The sequence below is a fragment of the Pelobates fuscus genome, chromosome 8, assembly GCF_036172605.1.
Source record: "Pelobates fuscus isolate aPelFus1 chromosome 8, aPelFus1.pri, whole genome shotgun sequence".
Classification (NCBI taxonomy): Eukaryota; Metazoa; Chordata; class Amphibia; order Anura; family Pelobatidae; genus Pelobates; species Pelobates fuscus.
In genome coordinates this window covers 174,225,719-174,251,547 of record NC_086324.1, presented here as the reverse complement: position 1 = coordinate 174,251,547, position 25,829 = coordinate 174,225,719, and the positions used below count along the sequence as shown (strand labels likewise).

At 41.3% G+C, this 25,829-nt stretch overlaps 1 protein-coding gene across 1 annotated transcript in view; it reads left to right on the top strand.

Annotated features, from left to right (window-relative positions):
* The first annotated feature begins 1,549 nt into the window (after nucleotides 1-1,549).
* The window catches only part of LOC134572067 (uncharacterized), a 333,780-nt gene continuing 309,500 nt past the window's right edge, over nucleotides 1,550-25,829 (top strand). The window contains exons 1-5 of the mRNA XM_063430868.1: nucleotides 1,550-1,791; nucleotides 4,163-4,358; nucleotides 21,355-21,626; nucleotides 24,824-24,993; nucleotides 25,577-25,775. Of these exons, the coding sequence (XP_063286938.1) occupies nucleotides 1,746-1,791; nucleotides 4,163-4,358; nucleotides 21,355-21,626; nucleotides 24,824-24,993; nucleotides 25,577-25,775 (883 nt within the window). The 5' untranslated portion in view covers nucleotides 1,550-1,745. The remainder of the gene's footprint in view (nucleotides 1,792-4,162; nucleotides 4,359-21,354; nucleotides 21,627-24,823; nucleotides 24,994-25,576; nucleotides 25,776-25,829) is intronic.

Sequence of the window (25,829 nt, the reverse complement as noted above, 5' to 3'; positions counted from 1 at the left end):
TCCAAAAATATTAAATAAAGGATATTATTCCTTAATTTCATGACCAGAGTGTACTGGACAAGAGCTTATTTACTAAATATTATGTGTTTTAGGTACGGCCAAAACTTTCCCTAAAACACCTTAGATTAAATCGCTCATTGTAAGTGTCCTGTATTTGGATAAAATATTTCTAAGGGCAAATTTAAATAATTATTCCTATGCTCGTCATTCCACCTCATTTAGTAAAAGCTGATTGGCGTCGTCCCATTCAATACATGTCATCAGGGTGTGTGCCAGGAACATTTTGTTTTATAAAGGGCAAAGATTCTAAAAAAATATATTTATTTTTACTCAACAAACTCTAACTATAACAGCACTTTTAAACCATGTAGATATGACAAAACTGTGACACAAAACGGGAATTATTTTTATGTATAGAAAAAAAATCAAGAATATGCTATTTTCATGATTTTTAGTTTTCACGGATAATAAATTAATTTAAATTGATGCAAAGAGCAGATGGGGTCTGAATGAGGGAGATGAAGTCAATTTACAATATGGTGTACATGGGTATACTCGACACACTCTGTACACGGACCCATGCAGATTCTGACAACTTACAATGGATCATTTGTGAGCTGCTGTATTGTCATTTGACACAAGGCACAGTGTGAAGCCCAGGAAAGCCTCTGATATTGGCCTCGATTTAATGATTTTACAATTCTTTTCAAATGATCACAATCTGTTAGAAGGACAATAATCAATTGATTGATCTAAAGACATCACCATTAAAGTCTCTGGGAATTTGAACACTTTAAAGCTTTTCTAACAGATTATGATCATTTCAAAAGCTTATCCAGCAGAATTAAATCGAGGCGAGGCTATAGTAAACTAATTTAAATAATAAATATAATGTCTCTAAATCATTACACTGTGTATAAAACAAACAGACTAACTTTACATTAGAGTTTAGGTGATTAATATCAAAGCAATTACACCCCTCCCGTGTGCCCCGATGTGTTCCCCCAGGATACTGGACGATTATACTACCAATTATTTATCCATGTAGAGCTAGTTATTATATTATTACATGGTTTATTTAAAGCAGTATTTTACTACAAGCCGTTCTTGTTTAAAGTTTAAGAGCCATTTTCTAAAAGTCTCATGACACGGTATTTAAATATGTGTCCGTTGCGGCGATAACACCTATAATATGTGTATAATATGTTTTGTTTTGTTATCGGCCTATGTCACATGGCTTTATTTTATTTGCACATTTTAAAATACTATTCTCGTGATACCATTTGATATTTGTTCGATTGTTTTTTGTTTTTTTTTTGCTTCCCATAGTGCATAATACTGTTTATTGGGCTAAAAACACACTTAACCTGTTTTATTGTTTTGTTTCCTTTTGCCTAAGAGTGTTTGAGCAAATATTAAATGTTGTGGAAATATCACCTGTTTTCTGATCCAAGCAGTGTTTTCATAAATACTCACGTGACAGAGCTCAGGTTGTCCACTGGTTTTATATGGTATCTGTGTGAAAGAGTTAGCCTCAAATATCTCCGCCTTTCCTGGTGTGAAGCATTTTACTGTAAAACTTTCTTAATGTGTAACCAACACAATAACCATAATCACTGTCTTCGTGAAATCGGTTTTGTGAAGTTTATTAAACCTGTGAAGCTCATACAAGACGTGAAGACTGCTCAGCTTCACCATGAGACGTGTTTGAGAGTCCCAACGTAACATATGGATGCAACATCAAAATGGGAATTATCAACATTGTTCCTGCCCTTTTTATACTCTACACAAGTAAGTCGTTCGTTTTATACAGGGGTCAAAAAGCTGCCTTTGGTTGTAAGCGACAGTCGCTCGTTTTATATTTTGTTAGTTGAGGGGCTTATACTAGGGGATGTATAGTGATAACCGAGTTTGTACTGTGATTATTATTCATTTAACGCACTATTGCACTCACGCTATTGTTAACTAATACCCAGATTGAACCAACATTTTCAAAAACGACACAATAAAAAATAGAATGTATCTTCTGCATTCTGAATATATTGCAAAACTGAAAATTCGCGTTAATGAAGGGGTTAAATATTCAAACCAGATTCATTGCACTGCGTTTTGTTTTTGTTGCAATTTTTTTTTTCCTTTCTTTGTTTCCTTAACTTTAACCTTGAAAATCAGGTAGTTTGAGATTCTTTGAAACATACTCAATGGATAAAGTAACTCGACATTACTGGAAAAAAAGTCAATCTAAAATATTACCCTGAGATTCTGAGTTTTTCTTTTTTTAAATAAAGAAATTGCTAAAATTGTACTCATGGGTATGGGGGCATGAAGAATATGGGGCGTGGGTGGTATTTGAGTCACCATCTGAAATCCTTCCCTACAAGATAACATACATAAGGCCATACAGTTCTGCTCATGCATTTATACACATTTACATTATATGTAATTCATATACAATTTGTAAACTCTAAACCAGATTAAAAAATGGAGGCCAAATGATCTAATCTGGAACAATTCTTCGATTTAGTTATTATTCCAATGTGAATATTACAGCCTCATTGTTTTGCAATTTGGCTTCCACTTCACCACAACTAGTTGTTTAGTAAATACATGTATGTTTGCATTTACGTACTTGAAAACAATGTATCCATCCTGTTAAAATATTTTATAAATAAATAAATAAATGTTGCAAGAAAATGTATGGGCTCATATATTCTACAGTATAATTACTTTAGAGTTCCCGCGTGGACTATAATGTAGCAAAGCATGTGAATACAGTGATATACATTGCAACTTTGCCATTGCATGTGTGCATTTGTGTTGTGTCTGTATGTATTGTTTTTGTGAAGTGTGAACTTGTTTGTGTCCGTGTATAATTATTGTGTGATTGTGTGTGCAGTAGCAGCAAATGCTTTTTGTGTTTTTTTTAGTCGAATGTCAATATGTCTGTGTGTGAATTCAGAGTATCAGTGTCAGTGAGTGCAGGGTGTCAGTGAGTGCAGGGATGTATTGTTACAGAATATCATAGTGTGAGTGCACAGGGATGTATTTACTACAAGGCAAACAAGGCATTTGCCTAGGGCGGTACTTTTATGGGGGGCGCCATAAAACACCACCTCAAGCTCCCAGACAAATGCCTTGTGTACCTCATGTTCTGGGGCTGTCCACCTTACTGTGAGTGAGTGTAGCTGTCAGTGTGTGTCTGTGAGTGAGTGAAAGTGTGTGTCTTTCAGTGAGAATGGGTGTGCCCGTGAGTGTGTGTCAGTGTGTGTATGTCATTTTATGTGGATCTGAGAGTGTGTGCCTGTCAGTGAGTGGGTGTGTCAGTGTGTTTCTGTCAGTGAAAGTGTGTGTTGGTTAAACAGTGTGTGCCAATGAATGCATGTGTGCGCCAATGACTGTGTATCTGTCAGTGAGTGGCTATCAGTGCATGTATCAATGAGGGCATGTGTCTGTCAGTCAAAAAAGTGGCCTTGACACGAATTGGGGGGGCAAACTTAGATTTTGGGGGTACCCGAATTTAGTCATGCCTAGTGCAGTACAAATCCAAAATACACCATGTGTTGATTTGAAGTGTCAGTTTGTGAATGTAGGCATGTATTGTGCAGAATGTAAGTGTGTGTGAGAGCAGGGTGTATACTGGTGCAGAGTATTAGTGCATTCATACAGGTGTGTATTGATGTGTAATGTCAGTATGAGCAAGTGCAGGGCTGGGGGGAAGCATTGTGATTGGCTGAGATAATCAATTCTGAAATAGTCAGCCAATGAGGTGGATCATGGCGGGGCTCGACTCCCCCGTGGAATCACCATTCTAACCCAAAGTAAGGGGGGCTGACCACTTAAACAGTGGTTTAAGAACTACAGTGTCAGGAATACATGTTTGTGTTCCTCACACTATAGTGCCCCTTTACCTTTAGTTTCCCAGCTGTGTACGTAATAAGTGACAACAGCCAAGAAACATAACCAAAGCATGACTGGGGGATATCTGTAATCCCACCCACAAGCTCTGCTCCCATAATCCTCGCTTCCTAACTTTGTTTTCAATAATAATCTCCATGTCTTAACATCTTAACACAACTTATTCACCTGGAATTAAATGTAAAAAAAAAAAGTGCTGAAGGAGTAATGTTTTGTTTTCTTTAATGTTTTATTACTTTTCCTCTAGTTTCACCCTCGCTCAGTCTCCCCTCGGCCCCCACATGTGGCTCCCCAGTGATCTCCAGCCGTATTGTTGGTGGAGCGAATGCTGAATATGGAGAGTGGCCTTGGCAGGTGCTCATAAAGTATAATGGGGCCTTTACATGTGGAGGGTCTCTGATCAATAACCAGTGGGTGCTGAGTGCTGCTCATTGCTTCGATTAGTAAGTATTGCCCCCTCAGTAATAAATATATTATCAATGAATATCTGCTATCTTTACTCTGAATCCAATAAATAAATATAGCCATACGTTGCTCTATGTGATTTTTAGATTGTTATGTAGATCACTACTTTCATTTTGAGAAGAATAGACAGAGCATAGAAGAAAAATTAGCTCACATTCCCATCTCATGTCTTGCAAACTCATTGAACAAAAATTCCTGGGACTTTATTGAAGTCACTATGGATTATCTCCCCGAGGTGATATGAAAGTTGGAGTGAAAGTAATTTGCACAAAAAAAGAGAGAAATCTGTCCTATAGGATATAGATCGCAGTGTATGCAATAGGTAATGAACAGTTAAAATACCCTTTAATAGAGTGGGGTAAATACAGTGAAAACTAATATAACGAAAAAGGTAAAGAGTAAAGTGCAGAGACACACACGGAAAGGAAAAATTAGTGTGTCAAAAAACAACTAAATACTACGTGTAACTACTATAGGTGCCCTAATGTCATAAACTGGGCAAGTACTGTAAGTGCCGCAATTAATCTATATGCTGGTAATTAGTACCACAGCGGTAACTATGATCGGTATGGTGACAAGTAACCCAACAGTAGATGAGGCAGATAACAGTAAGGGATATCAAATATCACGGGGTAACGGTAGTAGTGTACGTATAGTTTTTAAGATAAAACAGTACCGATGTCCTACATAGAGTCAGTACGTCCCCAAAGATATCTCAATTGGAGAGTAGGAAAGCCATGTATTGACATGGAGAGTACCACCGACCAATCTTTAGCTCAAACCACCGGTCCCTAAATGGAACCATTTACTAGGGTATACAATCCTAGTGGGCAGTGTGAGAGAAGAGAGTAGCCGGGTATCGGTTTAGTGGAGGGGGTGAGCCGTATACCGACTAGAAGAATGTCGGATTACAGTGTGCCTCCCTCCGGGTTAAGCATACATACCCATAAAAATTATGGTCAATGAAGGAAAAGGTCGAGGTTATTCCCCATAGTTGCCGGTGATAGGCGAACTGTATGGGTAGATACATTTTGGTATCACAGGTTAGTCGTGTTTCTTAGACTAACTTGTTTTGACCTATGGTTGCCAGTGTCGGACAAACCAAGGTAGGTGACCCGATAGTAAAATCGAGACAAGAAGTATCCTTACTCGACTACCTTACTATAGTTGGCTATCATTGCTGGTGTTTTGATATACAGTAGACGCTACCAAGTAGCCCTCTGTTAAGTGTATAAATGTCTGTATGATAAGCAGAAAGTTTAAGTACAGGGAGGGTAGAATGGTGCCTTCGTGGGTACCAGGTATAGTAAAGTGGTAGGAGACAAGGAAGAGGGAAGGGTATGTAATAAATGTTTGCCCTAATAGTTCCTTTTCAAAGGTAAAGTTAATTTTGTTGTAATAAAGTAGTATCCTGGTTGATACTAAAGGTTACTGTTCGTCCGGAGCTTAAATAGGCAACCCGTATGTGTGAGGTAGTAAACCGGGATGCTGGATGATAATAACAAGTATCGCTCGAGTACAAGGTTTTGGTCAACCAAGAGATTTTCGTAATAATGTCCGAGGAGTCAGGGTAACCTTGAGGTGGACGGGTTAGTGTCAAACCCGAGACCGATAATAGGTGCCACACTTCAGCCCGGAGTCTGTACGGTAGACGTCTCCGGTAGATAAGTCATGATCAACGTTATCCTTAGGGGAGGTGTACAAATTGGTCAAAATTACGCTGAGTCCATGGGGGATAGTACAAATGCCCAATAAGTCAACGCAAAAGAAGAGAGTATGACGAAAAAGGAAAATAACATAAATTAAAATTAAAATAAGTGTAGACAGTCAATACCAATAACTGATAGAATGCCCAAAAGGGCTTATTGCCGTAAGTCCATGATGGTGAGGCTTAGTGATCGTACAATTAAGTGACGATCCCGATAAGGTCTTGACGATTATAGGTTACTCGGGGATTAGATATTAAACCGGCAGTTTGGTTGGTATTGTGACATAAGCTGGTAGGACCTTGTCAATTGTCAACTATAAATAGTGTGACACATGATATAGTCTGGTAGTCAGACCCAGAGGTGATGACGCGAGACAGACTCTGCTGGTCTTGACCCATAAATGGATCGTCAGAAGTCTGCACTCAGTGCGGCTGGGATCTAGGAATAAAGTGAAAAAGATACTACAACATGTCGATAGGTGAATACAACAGTTTCCAGAAAGAGTCCCGATGGTCTAGTATCCAATCGGGAGTGGATGCCGATGGGAAAGGGCACAAGGGTAGGTAAGTTATCCATAGTGGTGCCCTCCAATTGCCCAAGTTAGTGGATTGTTGTAGAAGTCGGTCCCCAAGGCGGAGCCATAGTCCCAGAGATACACCACCTTAGTGTATAAATGGGGTGTAGTTGAACTCCTCATTCAAGCCGAGAGGGGATAATGTCTTGAAAGAAAAAATCCACTGAGACTCTTTGCGCAACAACGCCTTATTGAAATCGCCCTTTCTAGGGTTAGGGAGCAGTTTCTCTATTGCTTGGAATTTGAGATTATCAGGTTTGCCATCATGAAAGTTTTGAATGTGCCGAGCCACCGGGGTTGGAGTTACCCTGTTGTTAATGGATGTTTTTTTTTTTTTTTTTTTTTTTTTTTTTTAAACTTTTATTGTTTAATTTTGCACTTGACATCATGTGAAAAGGATATAGGAGTCATACATCTCATAACATGTAATACTTTACAGTATGCACGAGTGGTACAGAAGTTTCAAACTTTAGGGTAGTCCTAGCTTGACAAATTCCTAAAATACATTGTTGTCATCTTAGAGAACAATACACAGTAGTTCAGTGAGGTATTAGAAGCAGTTTGTAACGGTGTGGTTACGTATATATTAGGTAATCGTCTGAATGGCGCAAAGAAAAACCAAGTGGGTTAAGTATCGTGGAGTGGAGAACCATCAGAATCTTTAATATACTTGTCCCAGGGTGCCCAGGTATATGTGAACACATCGTAAGTGCCAGAGAAGGAGTGTGAGAGCTCATCCATTTGCCTAAAGGTGTCCACTTTGGTAATCCATTCCCTGATGGATGGGGGCTTGGTTTGCTTCCATTTGAGGGGAATTAGACTATTTGCTGCGGTAAGCAGATGATAGAGTAGGGTACGCATTGATTTTGGTAGAGGGGTGGGGAAGAGCATGAATAGTAAGGCCTCAGGAGATTGTGGGATTGCGTAGCCCGTAATAAGTGTTATTATGGTGGTTATTTTGCACCAGTATGATTGTATTACATTGCAAAACCACCAGATGTGGCCCGGGGTCCCTGCGTCAGTTTTGCATCTCCAGCATAGGTTGGATGCGTTCGGGAAGAACTTGCATATTCTGGTTGGGGTGAAGTGCCATCTAGAAATGCGCTTATAGTTACTCTCTTGGGTTATAGTGTTGCTAGAGGACTTAAAGGCATTTTTAAATATAGTTCTCCAATCGTCAGGTGAAATTGTGATCTTTAAGTCTTTTTCCCAGGATTTTGTGAATTCTGGGAGGTGAGCGTGGAGATCCGTCTGTAAACATTTATAGAACACGGTGATGTGTTTCTTTGTCATAGTCCCCAAAAAGGTTCTAGCTTCGAATGCTGTCAATGGTCTGCTACCTTGTGTGAGGGTAGGTTGAGTTTGTAGGAAGTGCATGAGTTGTGTGTATTTGTAACCCTGCATTGGTGTGTGTGTGGGCGTGGGGATTAGATCCGAAATAGGGACCATTCCCTGACTGTTTAGTACGTCTTTCAGGAGTAGTTGCTCCTGTTGGTTCCCGAAGTCTCGGTATGCATTCTGTGGAATGCCTGGTTTGAAGTGTGGGTTTCCTGTAATCGGGTACAGTGGGGATGGATGCGGGGCAACATGGTCGGATTTCTTAATATTGTTCCAGTATCTTAGTGTAGGGATTAATGTTGGATGGTCTTTGTGGTTTGGGCGTACTAATTCCAGGCCTGAGGCATGCCATGGTAGCGTTCGAATGTGGACTTGTAGGCTGGTTGCTTCTATTTGTACCCACTGTTTCTGGTTGTAATTGTTAGTCCAATCGTAGATACGGGATAGGATGACTGCCCTATGGTATGTCTCTACGTCTGGTGCCCCCATGCCGCCTTGTGTTTTGTGTCTCGTTAAGTTTGTGTATTGAGTCCTTGGGTGTTTTCCTGCCCACAGAAAGTTGGAGAGGCAGTGCTTTACTGTCTTGAAGAATGAAGTTGGGATCTTTATGGGTAGTGTTTGTAAAATGTAAAGGAATTTCGGCAAGATGGCCATTTTCAAGATGTGTACTCTGCAGAGCCAGCTGAATTGAGGTTTGTTCCAGGTTCTTAGGTCTCTGTCAATGTTGGCCAATAGTGGGGGAAAGTTGAGGTCGTATGTTTTGTGTAAGGAGTTCGTCAATTGTATTCCCAGGTATCTTACGGAATTCTGTGGCCAGTGGAATGGGTATGTCTGTTGAAGTCTGGTCTCCAACCCCTTTGAAATGTTCAAGGGGAGGATCTCACTCTTGCTACTATTTATTTTGTAGTTGGATACTAGGCCATATAGATCGATCTCTTGCAACAGGTGGGGTAGTGAGGTTTCTGGGTTTTTTATCGTGTATAGTAAATCATCTGCAAAGGCAGAAACTTTGTATTCCCGGTCGGCTATGTGTATGCCCTGGATATTCGGGTTGTTTCTGATCCCCTGAAGGGAGGGTTCTAGTGTTAGGATGAAAAGCAGGGGGGACAGAGGACATCCTTGTCTCGTGCCATTAGAGATATGGACTGTGTCTGAGAGTTGGCCATTAACCCTTATTTTTGCACCCGGCTTAGAGTAAATAGCTGAGAGCCACGACAGCCAATTGGGGCCGAAGCCCATGGCCTGCATTGTGGCTGTTAGCAGAGACCAGTCCACCCTGTCAAACGCCTTTTCGGCGTCGATTGTGAGGATAAGGCTCGGGTCCCCCTTCGTCTGTGCATGGTATATAAGGTTCAACACTTTGGTGGTATTATTTTTGGCTTCTCGCCCTGGCACGAACCCAGCTTGGTCGGGGTGAACTAGTCCCTGCAAGTATGGTTTGAGGCGGACAGCTAGTATCTTTGTAAAAATTTTAAGGTCAATGTTTATTAGTGAAATGGGCCTGTAGCTGCCACATTCCGTTAGGTCCTTGCCTGGTTTGGGGATAAGTGTAATATGCGCTTCTAGTGTTTCTCGAGGCAGAGTGTGCCCATGGTTTAAGGAATTGAACGCCGCTAGGAACGGTTTGTTCAGGGTCTTGGAGAAAGTTTTGAAGTATTTGGCTGTAAAGCCATCTGGCCCGGGACTCTTTCCTAGTGGTAGTTGTCTTATAATCATGGAGACTTCTTCTGATGTGAGTGGAGAGTCTAGTATTTGCCTAGCGTTTGGAGGGATTGTCTGGGCTAGTCTTTTTGCGAGGAAATTTTGGATGGCTTCCGGATCTGGTGGTTGGGATCTTAGGTTATATAGGTTTGAGTAATAGGAGTGGAATTCTCTCATTATGTCTGGCAGTAAGTGGGTTATTGTCCCTGAGGATTTTTTTATGTGGGTTATGTACGTTAGTTGCCTCTCTTTTTGTATCGCCCTGGCCAACATGCGGCCGCATTTTCCGCTTTGGGTGTAGTACTTGTGTCTAGTATATAGGAGCGACCGTTGAATTTTCGTGTTCAGAAGTGTTTGGAGGGTAGAGCGCTTGTCTATGAGTTCTTTATATGTATCTAGGATCATGTGCCTTTTGTGAGCATTTTCTAAGCGTCTAATGTCCTCCGTGAGAGAGGTAATTTGGGCCTCCCTCGCTTTCTTGTGCCTGGATGCAAGGGCAATTATGTGTCCCCGTACAACGGCTTTATGGGCCTCCCAGATTACTGTGGGTGAAACCGAAGGTGTGCTGTTCTCTTCAAAGTAGTTATTGAGCGTCTCCTGTATTTGGGCAACGTGTATTGGGTCGTTGAGTAATGAGTCGTTAAGTTTCCATTGTGATCTAGATGGGAACAGGTTAGGTATCTGGATAGACATAGATAGGGGACCATGGTCGGACCACGTAATGGGGCCGTATTCGCAGGAACGTATGAGATGTAGGTGTCTGTGTTGCAGGAAGAACATGTCTAGTCTCGAGTATGTGTGCTGAACCGCTGAGAAGAAGGAGTAGTCCCGGGAGGTGGGGTGTGTTATTCGCCAACAGTCAAAAAGGTGACGATTGTCTAGGATTTGAACGATTCTAGATCTGGAGGTTGCGTTGTATTTAGTGGACTTGGAAGTTGTGTCTAAGTCAGAATCTAGTGAGATGTTGAAGTCTCCCCCCAGTATAAGGATCCCTTCCGTGGTTTTGTCTACTGCGTTCAGATATTTGCGTGTATGTTTGCATTGTTTGCTATTAGGAAGGTATAGGTTGGCAAGTGTCACTACGGTGTTCCCTATCTTACCTTTGACTATCAAAAGCCTACCTTCTGAGACTGAGTGGTGTGATAGGTACGTGAAGGGTACGTGTTTCCCTATCAGAATGGCTACCCCTTTGGATTTGGAGCTTTCATAATTGCTAAAATAGCCTGTTGGGTAGTGTTTATTGCGAAGGGTTGGGGCTGAGTTAGCTTTAAAATGCGTTTCTTGTAGGAATGCTATGTCTGTTCTGAGAGTGTGAAGTTCTCGAAGAGCTAGGGATCTTTTGGTTGGTGAATTAAGCCCCCTCGTGTTTAGGGTCGTGATACGTATGGTTGCCATGTTCGGTTATCTAGGTGAAGTCACTGCTTCTAGGGGTGTTAGATAATGTAAATGCAGGCACAGTGGATACACTGAAAACAATATATGAGAGATATCGACTCTAGTAGCGAGAGTAATAAGTGCAGATTACAATATATCAACCAGAGAAAATAAAAAATAAAAAAAGAAAGAATATCAAAAACGGATTAATCCAACTATATACATAGACTTTGAATAAACTCCGGAGCTAGCAATTGAGAGTGCGAAGGTGTTGTGAGTGTGTAGGCCCTTTTAGCCGGTGGCTTTCCCCGAGTGTATTGGGAGATCTCGGGGATACAGATATGTCACCGCTGGGGCTTGTGGTGCTGCTGCAGAGTGTCTCGCAGTCTGTGGTGGGGGGTAAATCTAAGTTGTTTTGAGTGATATAAGGAGAGGTGGCGGGCAATCCACCTGTCAACTTATGTAAGGAAGTGGATTTCGGGCGTTAAGTTTTAGTGAGGAATTGGGACACATGTGAGCTTTGCTCGTTATGAACGGGTCTCCTGGCTCAGTTATGTGTCAGGTTGTGTGCGGCTTCGGTTATGGTCAACACTCTCAAAAGCTTTCTCTTGGTGGTGACTTTTCAGGGCACCCGACTCTCCCCCCCCCCCATCGCCCCCAACCCTCCCCCCTCCCGACATCCCCAAATATATGTCTAAATATTGTACTGGAGAGGTGTGAAGGGTATAAAGAGCAAGGAAAGAGGAAGGTGGGAGAGCAGGCCCGCGGCCCAGAGGGCCGGGAGAAAGGACAGGAGAGGGAGCAGAAGAACACAGTAGGTTTATCTAGTGGTTTGCATAACAACAGAACCCTGAACCTTTTGGTAGACAGCAAGTACGTATGCTCCTTGGTCAGATAAGTTCGTGGGTATTTGGAGCCCTTCAGGTGTGGGTGACAAGATCTGTGGTGCCAAACTCAGCTTTATGGTAAAAGTCACTGGGATCGCACCGATGTCCCTTCTCCGGCTTGATATAAGACATTGACGAAGAGCTGCCATGTCTTAAGTCCAGGCTTCCTGTGGATCAGGCGTTTTCCAAGAGTCGGGGCTTCATATTAGGCTCGTGAGGTCTAATTGAGCGGGAGACTTGCTGTTCGAAGGAGAGGCTGATGTAGCCATGTCTTGTGGGAAATCAGTGTCTCAGTCCCTTTGTGAGTAGTCTTGAGCAGGCTCTTAAGAGTGTGGTAACCTGTGAATAAAGACGCTTTTCTGGCAATTTATGTGGTTTTCAGTTCTTTTCTATGTCGTGTTTCCGTCTCAGGTTTCAGAATCGGTGTGGTTCAACCTGTTGCCTTTGCGTGTTTCGGAGATGAGGTTGGTTGTCGTTGCGACGCCTTTTTGGCGGGGTTTGCCATCTTGATCTCTGAGGACGTGGATAATTATGAGGAGCTTGAATCGGGCCGTACCAGTCTGGTATTTGTACATCCGGGAGATTTAAGGTAGAAGTGAACGTGGCAATGTCCTCTGAAGTGGTTACAGTAGCGGAGGTCCCGTTATGGGTGGCTGTTAAGGAGAGGGGGAAACCCCATCTGTACTTGATGTTCCTAGTACGCAGGATATCTGTCAGGGGTTTAAGTGTTCGTCTTGCTTGCAGAGTCATCCAGGAGAGGTCCGGGTAAATTTGTATTTGGGCCCCCATAAACAGTAGCGGTTGAGTCGTTTTTCTGAGTTCGCGGAGGATGTCTTCTTTCACCCCATAATAGTGTAGGCGACAGATTATGTCTCTCGGGGCGTCTGAGGCTGGACCTCTTGGCTTAAGTGCTCTATGGGCTCTGTCAAAGAGGATATGTTCCGCTGGATCTTTGTGCAGTAGGTAGTTGAATAATTCTTGGAGTGTTTTAGGGAGGTTTTCCCCTTCTATTTCTGGCATGCCCTTCAGCCTTAGGTTGTTACGTCGCCCCCTATTGTCCAGGTCATCAATAGCTCTGTACATTAACGCTAATTGCGTATTTTGTGCTTCTAGTGCCTGTTGGACCTGTTTAACTTGTGTTAGTGTGTGGTCCTGATTATCTTCCAGTGATTCTATACGTTCCTCTACCACTTTAACTTCCGCCGCCATGTTGTCTAATTTGTTTTGAAAGGAGGATTACATTTTCTGGATCAAGGCTGCTATATCTTGTTTAGTTGGTAGATTGCTGAGTATGGCTCTCAGGTCAGCATCTATGTTTGTGGAGGCACTGTCCGAGATGGCTGGGCTTAGTGGGGGTGAGGATGAGGGGTGCTCGTGTAGAGCTTCCGCCGCCATTTTGGGGCCTATCTCGTCGGCGTCGTTTTGCGCCGGATTTTCTTTAAAAAATTTATTAAGGGCGCCCGTTTTGACAGCGGATTGTCTGTGGGAGGCTTGGGCAGGTGTGGTACCTTTTTTGGGGTGTCCCATGTTGCTCTGTGTGCCCGATGGTCGTGGATTGCCCGCGGTCTCCTGCAGAGCTCAGCTAGTGCACGTCCAGCTCGGCTCGCGGTTGGCTCCGCCCACCTGTTGTTAATGGATGTTACATGCTGTAATATTCTCCGCCTAAATTGTTGGAAAGTTTTCCCAATGTACTGCGTGCCGCAGCTACAGGTAATTAAGTATATAATTCTGGTAGTACTGCAGTTTACCAGGGCGTTGGTCTCCACAGTGTAGTTGGTCTGGGTGGAGGTGGTAGATTTGGAGGGTAGAATGTACTGGCAGGCCTTGCAATGTCCGCATCTATATGTTCCTTTAGTCTCTGAGAGCCAGTTTGTGGTTGGCAGAGGGGATGCTAGATGACTCCGGACAAGTTGATCTTGCAGGTTGCAAGGCCGGCGTGCTGTAATTGAGGGATACTGTGGTAACAATTTGGAGAGTACAGGGTTATGGAGAAGTATTGGCCAGTTGGTTTGGAGAATTTTGGACATCGGTCCCCAACCTTGATCGTAGGTAGCGATACACCGTGGGGCCTTGGATTCTTGTCTCCGTATCGTAGGTAATAGGGTTGATGCTCTGTCCAACAGGCAAACCCGATGGAAGGCCTTTTTCAGAACCCGATTAGGATAGCCTAGTTCCTTAAAACGAGATCTTAGAATTTGACATTCTTTATGAAACGTGTGGTCTACTGAGCAATTCCTTCTGGCCCGTAGGTACTGGCCGTATGGGATCGAGGCCTTCAATTTAAACGGGTGGTGGCTGTCCCAGTGGAGAAGGCTATTTGTGGAGGTGGCCTTCCTGAATAGTTCTGTTTCAATAGTACCATCCATAAGCAACAGGATCTTTAGGTCCAAGAAGACCAGCTCATTTTCGTCTATGACATAGGTTAGCTTTAGGTTGATGTCATTTGCGTTAAGGTCCTTGACAAATTCCTGAAACATGGGGACGGATCCTGCCCACATGATTAGGAGGTCATCTATATACCTATGCCAACTTAAAACAAATTCACGGAAGTGGTCAAAACGGGGTGTGGAGACAATACACTGCTCCCACCATCCCAGAAATAAGTTGGCATAGGTAGGTGCGCAAGCCGTCCCCATGGCAGTCCCAGAGATCTGTAGGTAGTGTTGGCCATTAAAGACAAAGTAATTGTGAGTTAATATGAATTCAAGTAAAGTTAGAATAAACTCCGTCTGAAGGTTGCTGTAGGCAGTGTTCTCCAAGAAGAACCTGCAAGCCCTGAGGCCTTTGTCATGAGGGATGTTGGTATATAAAGCAACAACATCGAGACTGGCTAGCTGGGTGTACGGTGGGACTGTCAAGTCCTGTAGCATCAGCAGGGTGGATTTCGTATCCTGTAAGAAGGATGGTAGTTTTAACACCATGGGGTGAAGAATGCTCTCGATGAATTTACTGGGAGATTCTGTTAGGCAGTTATTACCCAACACAATGGGCCTGCCAGGAGGGGGATGCAAGCCCTTGTGTACCTTTGGTAAACAATAGAAGGTTGCTATGGTGGGATTTTTGTGTGGTAGGAGAAACCGGAATTCATCTTTATTAATGATGGAACTGTTCAGGGCCTCATTAAGGAGTTTCTCTAACTCATCCGCGAACATCTTAGTTGGGTCTGAGGGGAGAGCCCTATAATATAGTGGGTCAGAAAGGTGTGACATGCACATCTCAATATAGTCGGGACGGTTCATCAGTACGGTATTTCCACCTTTGTCAGCTGGTTTGATAATGATTGCTGTCTGTTTTTGGAGATCTTTAAGGGCCTGCCGTTCCATAAAGCTGAGGTTGCTACTACCGAAATTGTGGGTCGGAGCGGATTCAAGCTCTTTCAGTGACATCTGGACGAAAAGGTCTACATGTGGTGAGTCGGCAAAGTTTGGTGTGAAATAACTTGCTGATTTGAAACTCGTGAGGGGTCTCGAGAGATCACTTTCGACCAGGAGGGTGTCCAATGTTCTGGATAATTCGTAGTCCTCTACTGAGAGACCCATTTCGTTAGCCATCACTTGATCCTTTTTGGCGTGAAAGATGTTTAGGGCTAGTTTCCGTCCAAACAGATTAAGGTCCTTAGACCAGGTAAACTTATTGCAGGTAGGTGTGGGTACAAAGGATAGTCCCCGATTCAGTAGGGATAGGTGGTGTTTGTTTAGTGGAAAGTCTGATAAGTTGATGATTTTGTTAGAGGCTATTGTCTCTGGGTACGGTTCTGGTTCTTGTATCCCCAGCGATCCCTGTCTCTCAGGCGTCCCCGTTGCTGTCGCGGTTGATCCTGTTCTAAAAAAGAGTTTGAGGAGGGATTGGTAGAAGTCTGAGAGTTTGCAATGTCAGTGGATACTGGGATATCCAGAAACGAAACTATCTTATCAGGGTTTTTGAGTATGCTTTTGTTACTGGTATTTGAAGAGGACCTAGGTTCCCTTGAGCGGTCACTGTTGCGGTTAAACGGTGATCTCCGTCTCCTTTGTGGAGGTTGATCCTGGTCGGACCAATCCGTCTCGCCTGAGGAGGAACCCTGATAGTTATTGCGCCTTCTAGAGTATTTGGTAGAAGGCCTGAAGATTGTGCCGATTTTGAAATCCTTGAAGTCCCGCTGAAATTTATTGTGTTTTTTGATTTTTAGATGGTGTCTGAAATTATTGATGTTCTGTTGTAATTTATTTTCCATTGGTATGAAAAGAGCGTCAGTGTTGTAGTTTTTTATTCCAACAATGTCATTTTTGAGTTTGGAGTTGATTATTTCAAAATTTGTAGATTCCAGTCTAACCAGAAAGTCCATTAGTCTGGCCGAGCAGTCAAGCAGGATAGAGTTCCATTCGCTTAACTGCTCGTCCGTCTGGATTTTATCTGGTAGTAATATCTCTGGGCGAAGTCCTCTGGGAACCAATTTCTGTTCCAAATATTGCTTCAGACTGGTTAATTCCCAGAGGCTTCGAATTTGGTCCTGATATGTTTTTTGAATGTTAAAAAAGGCGGTATTAATGTCATCAGTGATTGCAGCATTAAGGTTGAGTGGATTCGTAGAAAAAACTTTAGTTATTTCGTCATGGCCTAGGTTATGGTCCCCTAGACGGTCCAGAAGGTCAGTCATTAAAAGATTTGTATTCGGGTGTTGCCGTACAGAGCTTAATATTTAATAGCTGTTCTTGTGTTGGTATGATAACCCAATCTAGTTTTAAAGAGGCCAATTGGTATTAAAACCTTGGAAAAAATGAATGAAAAGAAATAGGAGTGGCCAATCGATAATGTGGACAGAGCAGGGGGTAACCCTAATAATAAATTGGAACAAAAAAAGAGAGAAATCTGTCCTATAGGATATAGATCGCAGTGTATGCAATAGGTAATGAACAGTTAAAATACCCTTTAATAGAGTGGGGTAAATACAGTGAAAACTAATATAACGAAAAAGGTAAAGAGTAAAGTGCAGAGACACACACGGAAAGGAAAAATTAGTGTGTCAAAAAACAACTAAATACTACGTGTAACTACTATAGGTGCCCTAATGTCATAAACTGGGCAAGTACTGTAAGTGCCGCAATTAATCTATATGCTGGTAATTAGTACCACAGCGGTAACTATGATCGGTATGGTGACAAGTAACCCAACAGTAGATGAGGCAGATAACAGTAAGGGATATCAAATATCACGGGGTAACGGTAGTAGTGTACGTATAGTTTTTAAGATAAAACAGTACCGATGTCCTACATAGAGTCAGTACGTCCCCAAAGATATCTCAATTGGAGAGTAGGAAAGCCATGTATTGACATGGAGAGTACCACCGACCAATCTTTAGCTCAAACCACCGGTCCCTAAATGGAACCATTTACTAGGGTATACAATCCTAGTGGGCAGTGTGAGAGAAGAGAGTAGCCGGGTATCGGTTTAGTGGAGGGGGTGAGCCGTATACCGACTAGAAGAATGTCGGATTACAGTGTGCCTCCCTCCGGGTTAAGCATACATACCCATAAAAATTATGGTCAATGAAGGAAAAGGTCGAGGTTATTCCCCATAGTTGCCGATGATAGGCGAACTGTATGGGTAGATAAATTTTGGTATCACAGGTTAGTCGTGTTTCTTAGACTAACTTGTTTTGACCTATGGTTGCCAGTGTCGGACAAACCAAGGTAGGTGAACCGATAGTAAAATCGAGACAAGAAGTATCCTTACTCGACTACCTTACTATAGTTGGCTATCATTGCTGGTGTTTTGATATACAGTAGACGCTACCAAGTAGCCCTCTGTTAAGTGTATAAATGTCTGTATGATAAGCAGAAAGTTTAAGTACAGGGAGGGTAGAATGGTGCCTTCGTGGGTACCAGGTATAGTAAAGTGGTAGGAGACAAGGAAGAGGGAAGGGTATGTAATAAATGTTTGCCCTAATAGTTCCTTTTCAAAGGTAAAGTTAATTTAGTTGTAATAAAGTAGTATCCTGGTTGATACTAAAGGTTACTGTTCGTCCGGAGCTTAAATAGGCAACCCGTATGTGTGAGGTAGTAAACCGGGATGCTGGATGATAATAACAAGTATCGCTCGAGTACAAGGTTTTGGTCAACCAAGAGATTTTCGTAATAATGTCCGAGGAGTCAGGGTAACCTTGAGGTGGACGGGTTAGTGTCAAACCCGAGACCGATAATAGGTGCCACACTTCAGCCCGGAGTCTGTACGGTAGACGTCTCCGGTAGATAAGTCATGATCAACGTTATCCTTAGGGGAGGTGTACAAATTGGTCAAAATTACGCTGAGTCCATGGGGGATAGTACAAATGCCCAATAAGTCAACGCAAAAGAAGAGAGTATGACGAAAAAGGAAAATAACATAAATTAAAATTAAAATAAGTGTAGACAGTCAATACCAATAACTGATAGAATGCCTAAAAGGGCTTATTGCCGTAAGTCCATGATGGTGAGGCTTAGTGATCGTACAATTAAGTGACGATCCCGATAAGGTCTTGACGATTATAGGTTACTCGGGGATTAGATATTAAACCGGCAGTTTGGTTGGTATTGTGACATAAGCTGGTAGGACCTTGTCAATTGTCAACTATAATTAGTGTGACACATGATATAGTCTGGTAGTCAGACCCAGAGGTGATGACGCGAGACAGACTCTGCTGGTCTTGACCCATAAATGGATCATCAGAAGTCTGCACTCAGTGCGGCTGGGATCTAGGAATAAAGTGAAAAAGATACTACAACATGTCGATAGGTGAATACAACAGTTTCCAGAAAGAGTCCCGATGGTCTAGTATCCAATCGGGAGTGGATGCCGATGGGAAAGGGCACAAGGGTAGGTAAGTTATCCATAGTGGTGCCCTCCAATTGCCCAAGTTAGTGGATTGTTGTAGAAGTCGGTCCCCAAGGCGGAGCCATAGTCCCAGAGATACACCACCTTAGTGTATAAATGGGGTGTAGTTGAACTCCTCATTCAAGCCGAGAGGGGATAATGTCTTGAAAGAAAAAATCCACTGAGACTCTTTGCGCAACAACGCCTTATTGAAATCGCCCTTTCTAGGGTTAGGGAGCAGTTTCTCTATTGCTTGGAATTTGAGATTATCAGGTTTGCCATCATGAAAGTTTTGAATGTGCCGAGCCACCGGGTTTGGAGTTACCCTGTTGTTAATGGATGTTACATGCTGTACCTGCTGGTGTAAGAGACAAATCAGATTGTAATTTCAAACATCTTGTATCAGTAGACGAGTGAAAAAACCCCATTAGAAGATTCTCCTTCCTGCCAGATAAACATAGAATTTACCAGAGGCTGCTGGAGAAGTTTAAAGATGGTACTTTATTCATAGAATTTGACCATGAACTTTGACTTGGACTCTGCACATGTAACTCCATGTCATCAGTCTCTGAACCAACGAGAAATCACCACCCGTTCGCCCTTAATGTATTAGGGGGGTGGGTGGGACACAGTAAAGAAACACTCTAATGACAGAAAAAAAACAATTAGATTATTTTCTCAGTTGGACAGTTCTATATGTGGTTATATTATTGGAACCATATTATTGGAACCATATTTTGGTATTAAAATTGTTAAAATGCCATTAAGATCACCTTTATTCCAACACCAAGAGAGTTTCTTCAGATTCTGATCCACCACCTGTGAAGTCTTCTTCACTGGAGTCTTGTGTCCTGCCAGATGCTTCTCATAAGGAAGCACATTGACAGCCGATATATGTGCAACAATCTCCAGGATCTGACAAAAATTCTTCTGATACTTAGACTGTAAACATGATCTAAAAAGTTTCCATTTTCTTCATTGTAAGTTCCACTAGTTTTCATAGAAATTTCAATTCCAGAAGACCGCCAAATAAATAGCACTGTAAAAATGTTGTGGAAATATTCATAACTCCCATGTGTTGGCAAAAAAATGGCGTGTTAAGCGCTAAAAAAGTAACAAATTTAATAAATACACTAAAAAAAATTACAAAATAGACAGAAAAGTGTTGGTCTCACTTTGATACATGCCCCCCATTGTATCTCATAGAACCGCTGGACAGGCAGCAACCACTTAATGGTTCTGCTTGAAATCATTAGCAATCCTGTTGGAGAAAACTAAGAATGTTTCGGTATTTATGCCGAAAGAAAGAAGCATTTTTTCTAAAATACCTGAAAATCTCAATATATAACTCAGTATCTCTAGCCATTAGTATGTGCTGAAATAATAATAATAATAATAATAATAATAAACAGATGTGTCATGTTTATATTCTAACACACACGTATCACAGGCCAATAGATTACATTTATTTTTGTTTCAACAAGAACCGAACATTGTAATTTAGTTATATTGTATTGTGTTTAAAAAAAATAAGAAACAAGTATTTTTTGAAATAAAACAGACCTAAGAATAATCCTTAAAGGGACACTATAGTCACCTGAACAACTACAGCTTAATGTATTTGTTCAGGTGAGATCTATAGCTCCCTGCAGGCAATCTAATGTAAACACTGTATTTTTAGAGAAAATACAGATTTTACATTGATTGATAGGAATACCTCCAGTGACTGTCACTCAGACGGCCACCAGAGGGACTTCCTATCATACAGGGCCCTAAAAAGGCCCTGTACACGTCAGACGTATTAAGATACGTCTGACGTGTGCAGGAGAGAGAAGGCATTGTGTGCGCGCCATCTCTCTCCAGCCTGTCAGCGGAGGAGGGGGGCGGGCAAAGACTGCGAGCTGAGCTGTCAGTCAGCTCAGCTCGCGGCCGCGCACACCGCTCGCATGCGCGGTAGTGCGCGCAGGACCTCAGAGGGCGGCATGAATGCCGCCCTCTGAAGTATGTGCGCATGTGTGGCGAAGCCGCGCATGCGCACAATGGAGCAATGACGCTTCCAAATGGAAGCTTCTGATTGCTCCCTGCTCGCGCCCGCTTATTTCGTCATTTTGATGAAATAGGGGGCGCGGCTTCACGAGGCTCCCGGTGCTGGAACCAGGTGAGTTAAAACGGCTGCCTTTAATCAGTTTTCTTCCAGTAGAGCAAGCGAGCGGCCAAGGAAGCTATTTTATAGAACATATCAGGGATTAAGTAACTCATAATTGATACAAATCACATACAATGTCCCACATTTGCCAGTAAATAAACATGGCTGTCTATTTGTCTGTCTGAAACCCACAAAATATAGCGGAAAATACAGGAAAATACTAATATCTGAATCACACAATATTTTGACATATAAATTTTTTTTATTTTTTTAACTTAAATACTTGACGATGAAAAAAAAATTATACATCTTGGAGATCATCATTTCTTGCAATGAAACCTGACAGTCGAGTTGTGGGGAATAAAGGAATAAAATGGTCTCTGTTCTCATGATAACCCATTTTGTTTTGTGTTTCAGTCCCAGCTTTCCGTGGTATTATAATATTTCCTTGGGAATGTACCAGATAGGGGGGTCAAACCCTCATGGAATTACAGTTCAGGTGGAGAGGATCATAAACCACCCAGACTATAACACAACCACAAAGAAAGGTGACATTGCTTTGGTGAAGCTTAAAAAATCTGTTACATTTACTGACTACATCCTACCGGTCTGCCTACCGGCTGCGTCGGTCTCCTTCCCATCTGGCTTGGAATGCTGGGTAACCGGCTGGGGAACAAGATCCTCTGGTGGTAAATCTTTTTTCGTACATAGTAATGCGATGATAATGTGAATTATACAATATAAAAAAAAAAAATTATACACGTACATTCTTACAATAGTTTAATGTAAACAGACTCTCATTAAACAGCCCTCAATGAAGGATATATCATTAATTTACAAAAGAGGAAATTAAAATGAAGAAGGGACAGATATCATTGGGTGTGCGGTTTGGTTCTAAACAAATATAAACACATTGTAAAACATATAAAGTAGCTGTTGGAGTAACATTTGAAAACGAGTGAAACCAGGTTTGTTAGGTGAAAAAGGGATAGACTGGTGTAATGAGAGGTGAAATACAATACGTTAAAATCTTTTAATAGGTTTTTTGGGGGGTTTTTCTTGAATTGAGAAGAGAAAGTAAAGGGCTGGTTAGTGACATAGTAGAGTCACTGCAAAGGGATGTAGTCATAAATTAGAGAAGCAATACAATATGGGTACAGTTATTTTAAGCTTTATAGGTGAAGGTCAAAAATATGTTAACCACTTTGCACCATAACCACTATGCTGAGCTTACAGGGCATTTCTAGGGAATAGAGAAAGCCATTGTAAGGTTTGGCAATGTAGCCATGAAGAATAACAGGTAAAGAAAAAATGTCCGTCAGCATCATTCATTATGGTTTAAGAAAGAATAACATCAACATATTGAATCATCGACAACGATAAACATTTTTCAGTTACAAACATTAGTATTTATATCCTGACTGAATTAGATGTGTAACATAGAGGTCAAAGTTAAAATAATAATAATAACACAAAACAAAAAACAACAAGAGGACTTTGTGTTGAAAAAAATACATTTCAAGAAGTGACCAGTTCCCGTGCCGTGACCCTAAAGGGGACAGAGATTGGGGAAGAGAAATGCATTTATTTTATCTGACATTTATTATTTAGTAGTTTTTATTTAATAACAGTAATCTTAAAATGAATAAAAATGGTGCAAGATATTTTAGTTAATAACTTATAAAATTCAAGTAACAACACCCAAACGAAGTGTTAACTTATAGACACATGCAGCAACCTATATTGAACCCTGATGTAAAAATTCCCAACAAGTTAATCTAATATATACGTGCGCAATCGAAAGTTAAACCCAACAGCGTGAGTGTAGATTAAAAGTCAATACGTATAAATGACCAAATGTTTCCTACTAAGAAGTAAACAATCTTGCTACCCATGAGTTTTACAAAGCTCAGTTATATAGTGAGTAGTATAAATTATACTTGCACAGTGATTGATATGATGATTAATGATCTAAAATACATAAAAACAGAGAGAAATCTAGTGCAGTATTGGAGTACACAGAAATTATATATAAAACCCTGTTGAAAATAAACTCACAAATGGGGAGGGGTTGAAGTACCACTCCAAACTATTGAGCCTAGGGGTGATCAGACCCTAGTGTGCACTGGATTCAAATGATGGAAATATGTGGACTCACCACCAGCTGAACGATAAATCGATACTTTATTCCAAATGCATTAAACATTAAAAAGCATGGAAGTTAGTCTCTCAGTACTGTGGGGTGTATAGTCTCTGGCTCTGTATGATGCCTTCTGTGTGCGCTCTCTCTTCACTGCATCAGCCAGGATATCTCCGACTCCACCACAATGTGTCTCCAAGTATACTGCCGCGTGCTGAACATGGAATCAATCTCTATGTAAGTATATTTTAAACTACTCACTAAATAACAGTGTGTTTTGTGACACTCATGGGTAGAAAGGTGGTTTCCTTTTTAGTTGGAAACATTTGGTCACTTGTACGTATTGACTTTTAATCTACACTCACACTGTTGGGTTTAAATTTCGATTGCGCACCTATATATTAGATTTACTTATCCAATAACAAGACCATGGGTAAGTTACAGACAGAGGTAGAGCAGAATGAACTAAAAGGTGACCACATGGGTTTGACAGGGGATCCAGAAACAAAGCTTTGCTTGGCCCAATTCACCATTCTTATGTGAAGAATGAAGGAAAATTACGTTAAACTGGGATGCTGTCCTGGGCCTTGTGGAATCTTAATAATTTTATGAACCAAAGGAAATTATAAGGTTATAAAGAGAAACAGCTTCAAGTTATAACTAATGTGGATGTAGAGCTGAAGCTTGTTGGTGGGACACAAAGAGAAAACGTGAAGAAATATGACTGAACCATCTTAAGTTTGAAGAAGAAGGGTAGATGGTTCATTGAGAGGAAAAAGAGGAGAGTCTACATGTTTCTTCTTCTTCGATCAATCTTCCTATTTTAATATTATGAAAACGTTACTAGTTGTGAAGTTCATGGAGCTCCTTGAAAAATAGACATATATCCTGTCTGGAGAGCCTGTTGAAGCATTGTAAGCAGTATGTAATACAGTCAATATGTTTATTTCCGATGTTAAGATTTTTTAGGACACACCAACATTGAGATACATTGAAATAAGGCCATATAGCTTGAATACATCCCTTAACTTTAATTTGGATAGATAATTTTTAATATTTTCCTGTTTCAGCAGTGGTGTGATATGCTCCAACAAACCACTTTTTTCACAGATAACTAACTCGGAATTGCCCAGTCAATATCTTCCTCTACCGAATAGCTTAGTCTCGTTTGGTGCTGAATGTAATAAAACGCCTCTCTGTTAAAACTCATCATCAATTCTTTGTTGTTTGCATATTTCCAATAAATGGTTAATTTCCTTCTAATTTGGTTTATCTATATTATAAACCAAAAGGTTATAAAAGGTTTTAAATCATTTGGCCATTTTTTTTTTCCTGCACACTTTCCATATACACCCTTCAAAGTCATATTAAATTAATATTTAATAAAATTCAGGCTGACTGATTTGCGTACTCTTTGAGGATTTTAGCAATTAGGGCTAACAGGACTAACAGATAGTCAGACAACTGTGCCTATTATGTACCTATGTTGATTATTTGACAATTCTTATGTACTACTCTTACCCCGAGCACTTTATAACTGGTAACTATACACACAGGGAGTAAATAATTAGACGCACTGGAACAAAAGGAGAAGATCCGTGAGCTTCACCTAGAAAGATATGAGTATAGAGGCAGAGAATGGTCAAACTCCTTTCCTGATTGCAATCATCTTTTTATCAAGTTCTGCTTGTTCTTCTCAGTTCAAGAATTCCTTAACATTCTGCTACATACCTTACAATTCTTTAGGAAGTCTCCCATCTCCCAATACCCTCCAAGAAGTGATGACCCCACTGATAGACTACAAGCAATGTGACCAGATGTACCACGTTGGTTCCTCCATCAGTAGCTCTGTCACCATCGTTCAGAAGGAGATGATATGTTCTGGTTATAAAGAAGGAGGAAAGGATTCTTGTCAGGTTGGTCACTGAACTTCTAAATTCCTCACTCTGCACCAATCAGATCACTATCGATGATTATTGACTAGTCACTCTATAGCAGTGTGAGTAGACTTGTAGAAATTCCCCCAAATTTTGTCCAATCGCATGTTTACTATCGGCTGATTATTAATGAGTCACCCTCCTGCAGTGTGTTATGGGATTATTTATCTCTGAAATTGATTAAGGCTCGGATATTAAAGAAAAGGATCTTCACTCTTCAGCTATCCTCTCTGATGCTTTTTAGCATTTTACTATTTTTTGTTTTGCACTTTCATGGGAATGAAGACAAATTATGCCATCTTATACTACTTCCTTTTTTCTGCCATTTTTTATTCTATCTGAATTATTAGAATTAAAATCAGTGTGAGTCATGCAATATTTTCATTCATCTTAGTTTAAAATAAATCATCTGTATCATGCACTTGCATTGGGGCTCAGTCATTTTACTCTTACTGACTGCAGGATTTTTGTTTGACTTTGCTCATAAACAATAGCCAAAATAAAGGATTTGCAGACTGTGTGTTGGTGGATTGTTTAATTAACACACATATGTCTGTTCCAGGGCGACTCTGGGGGACCCTTGGTGTGTAAGGTGGATGGTATCTGGCTCCTGGCTGGGATTGTCAGCTGGGGTAAAGGATGTGCTTTACCTAACCGCCCCGGGGTGTACACCCTGGTACCAGCCTATCAGTCATGGATCAAGATGTACATACCTGACATTCCATTCAGCAATGTATCAGTGATCCCTGAGCCAAGTACAGGTAAGAGCAGAGTCATGGCTTGCATTCAATCGATAACTGATGGAAGTATTGATA